This window comes from Heterodontus francisci, chromosome 8 (assembly GCF_036365525.1).
Source record: "Heterodontus francisci isolate sHetFra1 chromosome 8, sHetFra1.hap1, whole genome shotgun sequence".
NCBI lineage: Eukaryota > Metazoa > Chordata > Chondrichthyes > Heterodontiformes > Heterodontidae > Heterodontus > Heterodontus francisci.
The window spans coordinates 57,691,608-57,708,484 of record NC_090378.1 but is presented as its reverse complement, the minus strand read 5'-3'; the positions used below and the strand labels follow the sequence as shown (position 1 = coordinate 57,708,484).

At 43.0% G+C, this 16,877-nt stretch overlaps 1 protein-coding gene across 8 annotated transcripts in view; it reads left to right on the top strand.

Moving 5' to 3' along the window:
- patj (PATJ crumbs cell polarity complex component) overlaps positions 1–16,877 on the top strand; it is a 472,630-nt gene that overhangs the window by 387,994 nt on the left and 67,759 nt on the right. For all 8 annotated transcript variants that reach the window (XM_068037182.1, XM_068037186.1, XM_068037183.1 and 5 more), the window contains 2 exons: positions 1,287–1,423; positions 15,024–15,107. In XM_068037182.1, coding sequence (XP_067893283.1) covers positions 1,287–1,423; positions 15,024–15,107 — 221 coding nt within the window. The remainder of the gene's footprint in view (positions 1–1,286; positions 1,424–15,023; positions 15,108–16,877) is intronic.

The following is a 16,877-nucleotide window of genomic DNA, read 5'->3' as shown; positions in this document are numbered from 1 at the left end:
TGCCCCTGTCACAGTACCAGAACAGCTCTTATCAAAGTCACAAATTACTTCTGATGTGACTGTTACAAAGATGAACTTTCCCTCTTCATCCTTCTCAACCTGTTTGCAGCCTTTGATACAATTGAACACACCATCCTCCTCCACCACCTCTCTACTGTCATCCAGCTGGGTGGAATTGCTCTTTTTGTCCCATTCTTATCTATCTAATCATAGCCAGAGAATGACTTGCAATGGATTCTCTTCCTACGCCCACAGCGTTATCTCTGGTGTCCCCCAAGGATCTATCCTTGGTCCCCTCCTATTTCTCATCTACATGCTGCCCTAGGCAACAGCGTCTGAAAGCACCACATTAGTTTTCACATGTATGCTGACAACACTTCTCTCAACTCCCCCACTGTTGCAAAATTATCAATCTGCTTATCCGATGTCCAGTACTGAATGAGCAGAAATTTTCTCCAATTAAATATTGGGAAGACTGAAGCCATTGTTTTCAGTCCTTTCTCCAAACTCCATTCCATGGCTACCAATTCCATCCCTCTCCCTGGCAACAATCTAAGATTAAGCCAGTCTGTTCACAACCTTGGTGTCACATTTGACCCCAAGATGAGTTTCCAACCTCATATTCATGCCATCTGACATCTGTAATCTCCTTCAGCCCCACAGCCCTCCAAGATATCTACGCTCCTCTAATTCTGGCCTATTGTGTATCCCTGGTTTTAATTACTCTGCCATTGGTGGCCGTGCCTTCTGCTGCCCAGCCCCAAGCTCTGGAATACCCTCCCTACACCTCTGCCCCTCTCCACCTTGCTTTCCTGCTTTAAGACACTCCTTAAAACCTACCTCTTTCACCAAGCTTTAGGTCATATGATGTAATATCTCCTTTGATGGCTCAATGTCATACTTTGTTTTACAAAGCTCCTGTGAAACACCTCGGAACGTTTGATTACATTGAAGGTGCTATATAAATATAAGTTGTTCTTGTTTGTCTGTCATAATCTTGTAATTTTAAGACAGCAACTTTAAAAATGAGAGATGTGAATAAATCATCAGTCATTGTAAAATTGCTCCAGTTGTGATTGTCTTACTATTTAGCAATGCACGTTTGCTCCAGAGACTTATCATTAGAGTATTCAGAATCCGAGTTCCTGGGTATATATTAATGTATATGGGATACTCTCAGCCCACAGTTTCTGGAGTATAGGCTATGCTTGTTTACTTCTGGGCCTGACTGTATGTTCCTGAACTGTCTACTGGTTTAACCATATGAAATTGTCATGTTTATAAAGGTAACATATCAGCACCTGCAGTAGCACCAGATCCAGCAACATGTCCTGTAGTCCCAGGACAAGAAACTATCCTGGAAATTTCAAAAGGACGTTCCGGGCTTGGTCTCAGCATCGTGGGTGGAAGGGATACATTGTTGGTGAGTAACTTTTTTTTTTGTGGGGGTTAGCCAGGGTGAAAGTGAGGATCATGCAATTCATGGGGGTGAATTGAACATACTGATTGGTATAACCTGAAAACCAAATTAAGAAATGTAAAATATTCTCTTTTTCAGTGAGTCGTAAATAATGCAATGCAATTATAAAGTAATGAGAGGCAGTTTACTAGGTAAGGTTAGATTACACACAGCTCTTATACAAAACCAAGTTGGTAGTCCTTAAGGAAAGATGGCAATTTCCTTTCTGCATTAGATATTAAGATCTCAAGAAGTTCCACACACAATTGAAAGTTAGGCAATGTGAGGCAAAAGTACAATAAAATACTTTTTGTTTTCTTGGGCATACTGGCTAATGTCCCATGGCGTGATCTAGGGTCTGATGCATGGCTCTTTATTAGCTACTAAAATGCAGCTAAGCTTAACATTGCATCTCCCATTAAGGCCACTGTCCAGATCCCCCCCGAGGGGAAAGTGGGCGCGTCCTGAAAATAGAGCAACAGAACACACTTCAAAACAGCACAGGAAACACCTGCAGAGTAGCAAAGCACAGCGGGAAAGAAGAGCAGCAGCGAGAGGCAGAGACATATTGTGAAGTGATGTCACAAGGCATGGAGTCATGTGGGGTGAGTACACTGGTAAGCTTTGAATTTTTATTTCAATATAATTTATTTAAATTAATCAACTTTAATGTAAGACTAGGTTAATTAGCATACAACTAAGGCCAATTTGATCATTTACATTCAATGTTCAATTAATAAAATCTAAGGAATAAAGTTAAAATTAAATACCAAGGTAGAGTTAAGTGAAAAATTTCAATTAAAGTTCCTATAAAATGAAGCGAAGTCAGCACAGAGAAGCAACTAATTGGTGAATAGCTGGTGAGTCTGTAGTTATATTTGCCATAAATTTAATAGTCTAAAAAATAGAGGCAGGCAGGGCAGCTCAGTCCCATAGAGTGCACATTCTGTTCCCTGTGGGAACTCCAGGACACTTCTTGTGTCTTGGATAACTACATGTGCATGAAGTGTCTTCAGCTGCAGCAGCATGAACTCGGTGTTTCGGAACTTGAGCAGCAGCTGGAGTCACTGCGGTGCATGTGCCAAGTTGAGAGTTTTGTGAATAGTGCATTTATAGATGTCACCCCTGCCCCAGAGTTTAAGGGCGTGCAGGCAGAGAGGGAATGGGTGACTGCCAGGCAGCAGTCAAGGCAGGTAATGCAGGAGTTCCCTGAGGGCATCTCACTCTCCAATCAGTGTTCCGTTCTGAAAACTGGTGAGAGTGATGATTCTCCTGTGGTCTGCGAGACCAGTGGAGGAGCATGTGCAGACTGTTTTCTGAACAGATGACTTATTGAATTCTGTGAGGTGCACTGACTGGTTTCAAAGCTTGCTTTTTTGAGACAGTCCCTAACTTAAAAATGAAAGTAGAAACTTCAGGGTTCTGGAGAGACACAACTGGTTGGAAACAGATAAGATACGGGGTCATTTGACCAGAGGCATGTGACTAAAGCTATTTAAGCTCAGATCACAAGATTGGAGAGTTCAAGCAGGCTACAGTCAGAGTGTTTTGCAGAGACTGGCAGCTGATTGAGAGCTGGCCATTGGCAAAGATGAGTTGTGGCAGCTGCTTCCAGTGACTTAGAGATCCATGCCATCAAGACTCTTATGAGCAGAGCCATGCAGGTTCAAGAGGTGACAAGACCGAAATTTTTGTTATCAACGAGAAGGCATTAAATCAGTGACTGCATCTTGGAGGACGAGCTGGAAATCTACCTGAAGATGTTCAGCGTTTTGAAGAACTTTGTGATTGTTTGGTTCCATCTTTGCTTAGTGGACTGCCTAGTAAATCCATGAGATCTATCTTTGTTGTATCTGATAATTAACATGTAATCTGTAAACTATATATATATTGTTACAACCGAGGTGGGAGGAGTGCACTGTTAATTCAGTCCCATTTCTCCACAGGTCACAACATAATTAAAATGTTCCCACTTACTAATACAGGCAATAATATATACTATTTTTCCCAGAATAGAACACACTAATTAGTTTTCTTTACTGAATAACAAAATTATCAGTTTATTATAAAACAAGCCTTAACTAGTAATGAAGTAAAACATAAACACATATTAAAATTTTTTAATCCCAACATTAAATTTTAAAGTCCCCTTTTTTATCTTAGCATCTTACACTAGCTCATGCACACATTTATGTATACGGGTTAACAGAAAGCATTCGAAGGGATTTTTGGATCAGAGCTCTGTTACAGACAAAAAAACAACACCCGGCCAGATCACTTGCCCGCCCCTGAAGAAAACAGATGAGACACGCTGCACCAAAACTGGCACACAGTGCAACCTCCGTACACGTGCAGACAGACCACCAAAATCCCACTAGAAATGTTCTGTTCAGGCGGCGCCAAGAAGCAACTCTACCATAGACAGGAGACGAGACAAATCAACACAGTGGACTTCACAAGGTCTTTTATGGAATTGCTGGAAAGTGAGCTCGGTTATCGTCTTTTTTCCTTCCTTTACACTTCAGACTTGACTTTAGTTCCTTCCAAAAGGTAAAACACACATACACACTGGCACACAACCAGAAAACTGATCAGTTTTCTGCTCTTCCAGGTGCTCTGCTGCTACTGGGCTTATCCAGTCACTTCTCTGCCCCTGTTACTAGGGTTTCTGTTCCATCCCTAACCCGAGCCATGTGACGACCAGCAGCATTGTTGCCAATCTAACTTCCTCAGTGTCCTCTTGATGGCTCTCTTTGAAAAAAAATCTGGTCCAACATTTATTCAGTTTAACTATAAATTCCTTTTAAAATATTTTTTAACAAAACAATCACTTTCATAAGTGATTTGTCTGTTATTTTATGTTTAATATATGTTGATTTTGGTTTGATTGTTAGAATAAAAGTTATACAAGTGAAATCTTGTCCGTTTGATTTTTTTGGGGGGCCATTCAGTAAATTCGGTTCTTTTGGTTGGTTGACCTCCTCAGGGATCGTAACATTAGTGATAGAGGATTCAATAGTTAAGGGAACAGACGGGCATTTCTGCGGCCACAGACATGAATCCAGGATGGTATGTTGCCTCCCTGGTGCCAGGGTCAAGGATGTTACAGCGCAGCTGCCGAAGACTTTGAAGGGGGAGGGTGAACAGCTAGCAGCAGTGATCCATATCGGTACCAACAACACAGGCAGAAAGAGGGATGAGGTCCTGCAGGCAGAGTTTAGGGATCAAGGAAAGAAACTAGCAAGCAGGATCGCAAAGGTAGTAATCTCCAGATTACTTCCAGTGCCACATGCAAGTTTTTTTTTACTTGTTCCTGGGATGTGGGCGTCACTGACTAGGCCAGCAGTTATTGCCCATCCCTAATTGTCCTTGAGAAGGTGGTGGTGAGCTACCTTCTTGAACCGCTGCAGTCCATGTGGGGTAGGTACATTTACAGTGCTGTTAGGAAGGGAGTTCCAGGATATTGACCCAGCAACAGTGAAGGAACAGCGAAATCAGGATGGTGTGTGGCTTGGAGGGGAACTTGCAGGTGGTGGTGTTCCCATGGATTTGCTGCCCTTGTCCTTCTAAGTGGTAGAGGTCGTGGGTTTGGAAGGTGCTGTCTAAGGAGCCTTGGTGCATTGCTGCAGTGCATCTCGTGGATGGTGCACATTGCTGCCACTGTGCGCCGGTGGTAGAAGGAGTGATTGGCACCCCATCTACAAATAATCAAGTGGGCTGCTTTGTCATGGATGGCGTCGAGCTTCTTGAATGTTGTTGGAGCTGCACCCATCCAGGCAAAAGGAGAGTATTCTATCACACTCCTGGCTTGTGCCTCGTAGATGGTGGACAGGCTTTGGGGAGTCAGGAGTTGAGTTACTTGCCACAGCATTCCTAGCCTCTGACCTGCTCTGGTAGCCATGGTATTTATATGGCTACTCCAGTTCAATTTCTGGTCCATGGTAGCCCTCAGGATGTTTAGAGTGGGGAATTCAGCAATCGTAATGCCATTGAATGTGAAGGAGAAATGGTTAGATTCTCTCTGCAGTTCTGATGAAAGGTCACTGACCTGAAACGTTAATTCTGCTTCTCTCTCCACAGATGCTGCCAGACCTGCTGAGTATTTCCAGCATTTCTTGTTTTTATTTCAGATTTCCAGCGTCTGCAGTATTTTGCTTTTATATTAGATTCTCTCTTGTTGGAGATGGTCATTGCCTGGCACTTGTGTGGCGCAAATGTTACTTGCCACTTATCAGCCCAAGCCTGGATGTTTCTACACGGACTGCTTCAGTATCTGAGGAGTCGTGAATGGTGCTGAACATTGTGCAATCATCAGCGAACATCCCCACCTCTGACCTTATGATTGTAGGAAGGTCATTGATGAAGCAACTGAAGATGGTTGGGCCTAGGACACCACCCTGAGGAACTCCTGCGGTGATGTCCTGGAGATTGGCCTCCACCAAGCACAACCATATTCCTTTGTGCTAGGTATGACTCCAACCAACGGAGAGTTTTCGCCCTGATTCCTATTGACTCCAGTTTTGCTAGGGCTCCTTGATGGCATACTTGGCCAAATGCTGCATTGATGTCAAGGACAGTCTCTCTCACCTCACCGCAGCATGCGATGGACAGAGATAAGCGATCCCATAACCAACAAATCAAATCTAAAATAAAAGCAAAATACTGCGGATGCTGGAAATCTGAAACAAAAACAAGAAATGCTGGAATCACTCAGCAGGTCTGGCAGCATCTGTGGAAAGAGAAGCAGAGTTAACGTTTCGGGTCAGTGACCCTTCTTCGGAACTTCAAATCTAAGCTCTGCAGTTCTGCCACATCCAGTCGTGAATGGTGGTGGACAATAAAACAACTAACTGGAAGAGGTGGCTCCCCAAATATCCCCATCCTCAAAAATGGGGGAGCCCAGCATATCAGTGCAAAAGATAAGGCTGTAGCATTTGCAACAATCTTCAGCCAGAAGTGCCAAGTTGATGATAAATCTCGGCTCCTCCTGAGGTCCCCACCATCACAGATGCTAGTCTTCAGCCAATTTGATTCACTCCATGTGATATCAAGAAACGACTGAAGGCATTGGATACTACGAAGGCTATGGGCCCTGACAACATTCCGGCAATAGTACTGAAGACCTGTGCTCCAGAACTTGCCGTGCTCCTAGCCAAGCTGTTCCAGTACAGCTACAACATGGCATCTACCCAGCAATGTGGAAAATTGCCCAGGCATGTCCTGTACACAAAACGTGGGACAAGTCCAACCCAGCCAATTACCGCCCCATCAGTCTACTTTCAATTATCAGTAAAGTGATGGAAGGTGTCGTTGACAATGCTATCAAGCGACACTTCCTTCGCAATAACCTGCTCAGTGATGCTTAGTTTGGGTTCCACCAGGGCCATTCAGCTCCATTCAACAAGTGAGTCTAGAAATAGGAAGATACAGCAGATGAATGTGTGGCTGGAGAGATGGTGCAGGAGGGAGGGCATTAGATTCCTGGGACATTGGGACCAGTTCTGAGGGAGATGGGGCTAGATGGGTTGCACCTGAACGGAGCCTGGACAAATGTCCTTGTGGGACAGTTTGCGAGTGCTCTTGGGGAGGGTTTAAACTAACTTGGCAGGGGTGTGGGAACCAGGAGATATTAGGAGAACCAAGGTGCACAGAGAATTGGAAGAGGCAGATAGCACTAGGGAAGGAAATAGTAAGGTGTTTGCCAGGGTCAGAGTAAGAGGGAATGTAATAAGGTCTAATTAGGTTTACTGTGCATGTATGTGAATGCGCAGAATGTGGTAAATAAGGTTGGTGAACTGTAGGCACTTGATAGCCACATGGAAATCTGATGTGCTGATAACAGAGACCTGGGTCAAAAATGACCGGATTGGATACTAAATATTCCTGGATATAAGGTGTTCAGGAAAGATAGGGAACTAAAGCAAAAAGGGGTAGCAGTATTGATTAGGGAAGAAGATTTTAGTGCTGAGAAAGAGGATGTGCTAGAGCGGTCGAGGTCAGAACTTGATTGGAGCTAAGAGACAGTAGACGTACCATTACATTTCCGGACTGTTATTCTACAGACCACCAACTAGTAGGGAAGATATAGAGGAACAAATTTGCAAGGAAATTGCAGAAAGGTGCAAGAGTTATACTGTAGTTATAATGAGGGACTTTAATTATCCTAATATAGACTGGGATAGTAACAGTGTAAAGAGCAGAGAGGGGCAAGAGTTTCTGGAGTGTGCTCAGGAGAATTTTCGACATCAGTATGTTTCCAGTCCAGCAAGGAAGGAGGTATTGCTGGATCTGGTTCTGGGGAATGAGATGGGTCAAGTATCAGTAGGGGAACATTTAGGATCTGGAATACACTGCCTGAGAGTGTGATGGAGGCAGATTCAATTGTGGCTTTCAAAAGGGAAGTGGATAATTATCTGAAGAGAAAATCTTTGCAGGGCTATGGAAAAAAAGTGGGTGAGTGGGACTAGGTGAGTTGCTCTTGCAGAGAGCTAGCACAGACATGATGGGCCAACTGACCTCCTGTGCTGTAACCACTCTATGATTCTATGAATTAAACATTAGTTGTGGTGGGAAAGTTATGTATGTTCACAGCTAATTGTTAATTCCCAGCTCCTCCACTGGGAGAGCTGTCAAATTAACAAGGTCAGAGAATCCAGCAGGAAATGACTGATTTACATTCTCTCTTTTGTATGCCAGTATCAGGGTTTGAATCTTCCCAGCAGCTGTTGTCCCTGCTGCTATCCTAGTTTGAATCCTCCCAACAGCCTTGTCCCTGCTGGTATTGGGGTTTGAATCCTCCCAGCAGCCATTGTCTTTGCTGGTAGTGGGTTTGAATCCTCCCAGCAGCTGTTAGCCCTGCTGGTATTGGGGTATGAATCCTCCCAGCAGCCTCTGTCCCTGCTGATATTGGGGTTTGAATTTGCATCACCCGTGCAGCAGCTGATCCTGCTGTTATTGGTGTTTAAATCCTCCCTGCAGTTCATACAATGACCATTTTGAAAGTAAGGTCACCTGCAAAAAAAAGACGGTCCCTTAGGAGGCTGTAATTTACAGATTTCACAGTTATGCTAATGCCTGAGAGTCCAACCCAGTATTGCCAGGTCATACAGTAAAAACGTTAAGATATTGAAATATAAGAAAAGATAATTCAGTGGGTGAATTCAATATAAAATATGTAATTTATTGCCTTTAATGTTCAAAACCCTAATTTAGGCATTTGGAAGTTTCATTTATTGAGAAAAAAAAGGTGGATGGAATTTTTTTCTAAAGAAATTTTGAGTGATTTAATTTGTTGCCCTTCTCCAGTCTTTTATTTGTTGGTTTCCTCCTGACTCATCGGGTTTACTAGATTGATACCTGGAATGTCCGGGTTGTCTTATGAGGAAAGATTGGGCAGACTGGGCTTATTTCCACTGGAGTTTAGAAGAGTGAGGGGAGACTTGATTGAAGTTTATAATATCCTAAACGGACAAGGTGGATGTGACGAGGATGTTTCCTCTTGCAGGTGAGTCCAGAGCTAGGGCGCACTGTTTTAAAATTAGGGGACACCCTTTTAGGAAAGAGATGAGAATGTTTTTCTCTCAGAGGGTTGTGCGACTTTGGAAGTCTGCCTCAGAAGGTGGTGGAGTCAGGAACATTGAATATTTTTAAGGTGGAAGTAGATAGATTCTTGTTAGGCAAAGGAATCAAGGGTATCGGGGGTAGATGGGAGTGTGGAATTTGAAACACAAACAGATCAGCCATGATCTTATTGAATGATGGAGCAGGCTCGAGGGCCGAATGGCTTGCTTCTGTTCCTAATTCATATGTTTGTCTATGTTGCTTACCTCACTGCCATTCTAAGTATAACTGCCAGTGAACTGAGTATGTAGTAAGTTGCGTGTTAGAGATATAAATACTGCTTTTTAACTTGCCAATGTTTTCTTATTTTATTACTGACCTGTTTCATCTTGATTGCCATTAAGATATTGTGCAGCAGTCCAAAAGGCTGATGATTAGAATAAAGGGACTGATGAAACTTTGATGAATATTGATGTTGATTTCATGTTTTACAAGCAATGGTCATATTAAAAATAATTGTAACACAGTCAAAACCCTTGGGTTAGGGAGAAATCAGGTAAGGCCGTCAGTAACCCCTAGTCAACTAACCTGCTGATACTTGCTGTTGAGGCTTACACATGAAAACATGCCAATTGGGCAAGGTACTGGTAGGTCGCTGGCACTTGTGAAATGATACTCTAGTTGGTGCATTAAGGAGAGGTGGGGGCAGAAAAGAGAAGGAAACTGGAGAAAAATGGTAACAGCAGCAAACATTAAAAATTCAACATCATTATAGTTCTGGAAATGGTGCAGGTTATTGATGTGCAATTCACATTGTCTGTCGCTCTCTGGCAATGTTACATGGGAAGTTGCAAAGCGTTGGCTTGAAAAAGATTTTGTTTAACACCATTGACTTTACTTAAAGGTAAAAATTCTGAATTCTGGTAATGGCAGCCAGACATGTGACCCATACAAACTGAGAGAGCATTGTTCCTGCACTTGAACCTTGCACGAGAGGAAACATCCTTGGAATGACACCTTTTTGGGAATATGTCAATATATTACAATTGCTGTTCTGATACTTGAATTTCCACTTCCAAATTTAAAAATCAACATTGTTTAAACACAGTTCCTGCTGGCCTACAGCCAGGTTTATAGAATTATGCACAAAAATAATCAAATATTTTTTCATTTATATCGGGCATTTAACAAGGAAAACATCCCAAGATGCTTCACAGGAGCATAATAGGACAAATATTGAACCCAAGCTATAGCAAGAAATATTAAAATCACAGAATCCTTACAGTGCAGAAGGAGGCCATTTAGCTCATTGTGTCCACACTGGCTCTCCGAAAGAGCAATTCCCTCAGTTCCATTCCCCTGCCTTCTCCCCATAACCTTGCACATTCTTCCTTTTCATGTAACTGTCTAGATCCCTTTCGAATGCTTCAATTGAACCTGCCTCCACCACACTCTCGGGCAGAGAATTCCAGACCTTAACCACTCGCTGCATGAAAAAGCTTTTCCTCATGTCACTTTTGCTTCTCTTACCAAATACGTTAAATCTGTGCCCTCTCGTTCTCGATCCTTTCACGAGTGGGAACAGTTTCTCTCTATCTACTCTATCCAGACCCCTCATGATTTTGAATACCTCTATCAAAGCAGATAGCTTAAAGCTTAGTCAAAAAGATAAGGTTTAAGGAGAATCCTAAAGGTTTAGGTGGAGGTGGAAAGACAAAGAGGTTTAGGGTGAGAATTCTAGAGCTTGGGGCCTAGCCAACTGAAGGCATGGTCACTTATGCTGGGACAAAGGAAGTGGGGGATGCACAAGAGTTGGAAGAACGCAGAGTTCTTGGAGGTTACAGATAAGGCAATAGTGGGATTTGAACACATGATTGGCCGAATGGCTCCTTCTATCCCATTATGACTCCACGACACATAAGAATTTTAAAATTAAGGTGTTGGTAGACAGGGAGCCAATGTAGGGCAATGAGCACATTGGGTATTGAACAGATGAGACTTGGTGAGAGTTAGGATATGGGCAGTAGAGTTTTGGGTGATCTTAAGTTTATGGAAGGTGGAAGATGGTGAGGTAGGTCAGGACAGCACTAGAATAGTTCAGTCTGGAGATAATAAAATAAACTCAGAGGCTGACTGATTGGGGACAAGGGCCATGCTCTTTTACAGCTGTCTGACAATGCCAGTTTAAAAAAAAAACTTGTTTGCTGGCTGAAAGGCGCTATAATCTGAGCCATGGGATTACTAGAGCCATCTTCAAGCTGACCTTGGAATATTCCAACAATGTTTTCGATGCCTGTACAAAAAAGAAAGAATTATATTTATCCAGAGCCGCTCACGATCTCAGGACATCCCAAAGCCAATGGGGTACTTTTATTGAAGTATAGTCACTGTTATAATGTAGGAATCACAGCAGCCAATTTGTGGCACAGCCAGGCCACACAAACAGCAATGCAATAATGACCAAGAAATCTTTTTTAAAGTACATTAATACTGGCCAGGCACCAGGCATAACTCCCTTGCTCCTCTACGAAATAATGCATGATCTTTTACGTGCAATTGAGAGAGCAAATCGGCAACATTCACCCTAAGGTGCATGAGTATACGGTCACACAGCAATTGGGAATGTGTTGTGCCGTGGACAAACAGGCTGTTCACAAGCAATGGTCCCTTTAAGATGTGCGCACAAGCTGTCACGCGGCAATCTTAAAGGGACGATGCAGTGCAACAAATGGTCCTCACACAGCGAAGGAAACTAGAGGGAACATTACAGACAGGGCCTCGGTTAAACTTTTCATCTGAAAGCCAGCACAGTGGCGCAGTGGTTAGCACCGCAACCTCACAGCTCCAGCAACCCGGGTTCAATTCTAGGTACTGCCTGTGTGGAGTTTGCAAGTTCTCCCTGTGTCTGCGTGGGTTTCCTCCGGGTGCTCCGGTTTCCTCCCACATGCCAAAGACTTGCAGGTTGATAGGTAAATTGGCCATTAGCAATTGCCCCTAGTATAGGTAGGTGGTAGGGAAATATAGGGACAGGTGGGGATGTTTGGTAGGAATATGGGATTAGTGTAGGATTAGAATAAATGGGTGGTTGATGGTCGGCACAGACTCGGTGGGCCGAAGGGCCTGTTTCAGTGCTGTATCTCTAAACTAAACTAAACTAAACCTACGACAGTGCAGCACTCCCTCAGTACTGCACTGGAGTGTCAGCCTAGATTTTTGTGCTCAAGTCCCTGGAGTGGGACTTGAATGCACAACTTGTTTGACTCAGAGGCGAGAGTGCTACCAACTAAACCAGGGCTGACAAGTCCTGGGAGTTTTCTGGTGTACAGCCCACAGAGAGTGCTTCAGATTTTGGTTGCTGCATTCTACACAGCTTTGCTGTGCAACGGGGTCAGCAAATGGAGCCTGCACAACAGGGAAACCTTTCACCATCTGATGAGAAATATCCCCATGAGCATGTAGATTGTACCATCTTAGTTGCTGCCAGGGCAGTCTATCCCCATCTGGCTTTCTTGCATCATGGCCAGCAATGCTTGAAGGGCTGGTGAAGCAGCAGATGTGCTGTCATCCTGAAGGCAACATGTGCCATTCCCATGGGGCTGCAACTCTTCATTTCTGCTGATTCTCTGGAAAGTAGATCTGTGTCAAACACGCCCATCACTATGTCCCCAAGCCTTTCGAAGGCAGTGGAGATGTTCAACTAAAGCTGCTAGAGCTGGTGATAAAAACACAGCATAACACATACAGGTGGCAAATACTCCATGGTAGACTGTTGATGCCTTGTGCCAGACCACCACACAAGCTAGAAGTGGACTCCTACATTTTCTTAGGCATGGTATGGCAACTCCTAGGCAGGCTGTCCAATGCCTCAAACAATTGCTGATGCCAGAAAGCATTAGAACTGTGAATGCAGTTGGCAAAGGATTAAAGTGAAAACAGAAAATGCTGGAAATACTCAGCACGTCAGGCAGCATCTGTGGAGAGAAAAACAGAGTTAATGTTTCGGGTCAGTGCTATTTTATCAGAACCATTTAGGACATGGACCTGAAACGTTAACTCTGTTCCTCTCTCCACAGATGCTGTCTGACCTGCTGAGTATTTCTAGCATTTTCTGTTTTTGCTTCCGGTGGCTGGAAATCTGAGTTTTTTGCATTGACGAAGGAGTGAAGTGCCTTTCAGTTGCTACCAGGTAAAAGCAAAATGCTGTTTGGCATGTTGTGAGGGCATTAGCTGTAGGCAAGAATGTGATTCTAGTGAGGAATGTTGGTGCAGCTTGCCATTATGAATCGATGAGAAGCATGTGGAGTGGGAAGGGAAATGTTTACAGTGAGTGTGTGATGTGCTGTGAGCAGGTATATAGCAGAGAAATAGAGGTAGCAAGACATCATTCTTAGACTTGCTGGGGTAATGTTGAAGTGCTTGCAGCACTGACGCCATGTCCTGTATTGATGGTCTCGATCTTAGTGTAATTAGTCACCTCCTTATGGTCCCACCGCAGAGTTTGTCTGGGCACCTTCTTGCAATCCAAGAGGACATGAACCTGCTCAGCTGCCTCATTCCCTCACCTGCTCAGCGAGGATCTGCATTGCTGACTCAGTGAGCTGGATTTTTGGCCCCCACTGAGGGCAGGAATAGAGGCAGGTGGGCACAGAATTTCACGCTGCTGGCCTGAATGCCAGTTCCCCCACTCCATCCCACCACTGGATCTTTTTCCTAGAGGTGGGATGGGGTAGTGGCTGTAGGGCTACCCACCCACAAGAGGTGGGTAGCCAATTGAGCTACTTAATGGCTACTTAAGGCTTGTTGTCCCTCCAGGTCCTTGCAGGTGGCGGAGGACAGTGCAGCTGCCTAGAGGCTGCCTACCTGGGTTCAGCAGCAGCCATTGGCCACCCTATGGAGGTGCTCCCCCCGCACACCCCCACAATGATGGCCCGGCTGCAATGGCCTTTTTTCATTTTAAATTTGTAAAAGATGGAGTGAAGGTACCTCCATTTTGGGGCCCTTTCTCCCTTACTTAGCTTGAATGGCATCCTGCTGCTACTTTTAAGCTGGAGGATCGCCTCTTGGCCCTCTAGCTTTGAGAGCCCGCCCATAATCAGGAAAATCACAGTTGAGTTTCCCACACGGCATGGGCTTCTGACCCCCCATTTGAGCTTGATGGCAGGGTCCTGAATCCCACAGGAAAATCTGCCCTGTAAATCTAGATGCTTTTGACTGAGACATGTTACAGCCCAAATCTTCCAAGAACAGCAAAAAGTTCCAGAGTTTTGAGCTGCAGCATGCTTTAAATAGGCACCAGGCCTGCCCAAAATTATAACCTTCAGTCTGCCAGTTTGCCTGTCACAGCTGGAAATGCAGGGACAGCCCACTATTGCAATTTAAACAAGCCTGTACCGTCAAAATAGTTTGCGCCTCAGCAGATGACAGTGAGCGGGTGGGCCGATCATCCTGCTATATGCTGTATATAATGTGTGTTTTTATAAATTTATTTTTTATAAACATGGGAAGGATTTCATTGTAATGAATGGAATGAAAATCAGTGGGTTCTATGAAGGGCTGGCGATCTACTCGGCCAGATTACTGCCCAGGCAGCGAAGATGAAAATCTACCCTACAGTTTCAAGCATATGGCCACGATGCTCCAAGTGTCACACAATGGCAACTTGCATTTACATAGCACAGTTAATGTAATAAAGCATCCACGCATTGTTACAGATACAAAACAGTTTGAAAGAAAACCAGTCATTGTGTCAGCTTCTCAAGGATTGGACATCAGGTTTTGGGCCAGTGCACATATAAAAACTGTTTGAGCCTCTAGTTTTGATAGCTCCCTGCAAAAGATTTTTCTGCTTCCCACTTCCATTGCCTGCTTTTTATTTTATTTCGTCAGGGAACAAATTGAGCATTTAATGAATACCACTGGAATTTTTCTAAACTGATCAGGAAAGCAGCTTCCAGATGTGTACAAATTCTGGTAACGCTAAATGATAATTATGGATTTATTTCAGGATGCAATAGTTATTCATGAAGTATATGAAGAGGGTGCAGCTGCTAAAGACGGCAGGCTCTGGGCTGGGGACCAAGTCTTGGAGGTGAGTGCAACTGTGTTACATTATGTTTTGGACATGCAGTGCATAAGAGCAAAATATTATAGACAATGGCAATTAGTCCAACAAACTGATTCCTTTTTTGGAACCAGATCTCACTACCACCTGCTCACCACATCACTCAACCTGTTTTCTCTCGAGAAATGCATCCGCTTTCTTCTTGAATCCGTTGATACTGACAAATTCAATGATATTCCCTAATATACAATTTCAAAAGTCTATTACATTTTGGGTGAAAATCTTTCACCTAATTTTCATCTATTCCAAGTTCCTAATTTTTAACTTGCATAGCCAATATTTGAACCTAATTATCACATTGAATGAATTGCCTGCATTAGTTTAGTCAATTCTATTCATAATCTTGAAAACAATCAGATCAGTTCAAAGTTAACTCTTTTCCAAAGAAATCAAGTCGAACCTCCCTCATGTCCCACATCAAATACCTGATCTCTGCAATCATCATATATTGTAACAAGTGTCATTTTATGTTTACATTAGCCAGTAAACTTGTGCCATGAGAGTCAATAACTGTCTATGGAAGTTATGCATGTAAGTCATTATTCAGCATTTAAAGAGAAGTGATTTCCACTCACCGATGTATATATGGCAGTATTTTTTTAAAAGTTTGTTCTTGGTTGTGGATGATGCGAACTTTCGAGGTTGCTATGGTTAGTGTGCACCATTTTTCAAACTTTGGGAGAAGCTGCATGGACACAGTCCTATTAATTATTAAGTTTTTAATTTTGAAAGACAATCATGCAATGCTTCGTTGTGTTCTCTGTTTGAAGAAAATCACTTTAGAAATGGTACAGAAATGGTTATAGTAAATCTCATGGTTAGTATGTGCCAATTTGTAACCCTCTTCAGTATCATAAGTATTTAGCTCAGGTTAATGTGGGATGACTTGGCTCTTTATCATTCTCAATCAGTTCACAGTTTCCTTCAGCACATGTCAGAGCCACAATTAGTTTACCATTGAACACTTTGAACAATCACCTTTTAAATCTTTCCAGAACATATCCATCCACAGAACTGCCCTTTGAGCTTCTAGGCATGCTATTGTGTTGAAAAAAGATTTAAATGTAGAGTTTCCTTTCATCTTAATAAATAATTGTTCCCTTGTTTACAAGACATCAAAGACACTGAAACGTCTGCCACAATAAGTAGTGATTATGTTTTCCTTTAAAGATCCCAGTAAATTATTTTATTATTTTTGCTGGAATAATAAGTGACTGAGCAATGTTTTTTTATGGAAAGGGAGGGATGGGGAGGTAACAGTATAACTGGACAACTGGACTAAAGATAAAAATCCAACTATTATTTTCCTTAATAAAGTTAGGAATTATGTTTATAAAATGTGTTTAAAGTAGGTTGATTAAAAGTACTTGACTGGAAGCTGAAGCAGTTGGTTTACAGCTGCTTAACTAATACTGCTGTGTCAAGAAGTAAAACAAATAGAATATGACCAGTTGTGTGTATTACTGAAGTGTCCATTAGACTGTGAAAAACTGCTTACTTGCCAGTTAGTGCACAAGGGTAAATACACCAGCTTTGTGTGCCCTAACAAAACCAGGGTCAGATTTCCAAGGTTTTGCTGCAGTTGCCTTTGACTGAAAACAGTTGTTCCACCTTGTATACAATGAAAAGTAGTCCATAGAATTTACAGCACAGAAACAGGCCACTTGGCCCAATAGGTCTAAGTCAGCTGTTATGTTCCACATGAGTGCCTCCACAACAAGTATGTGTTTACCTGTG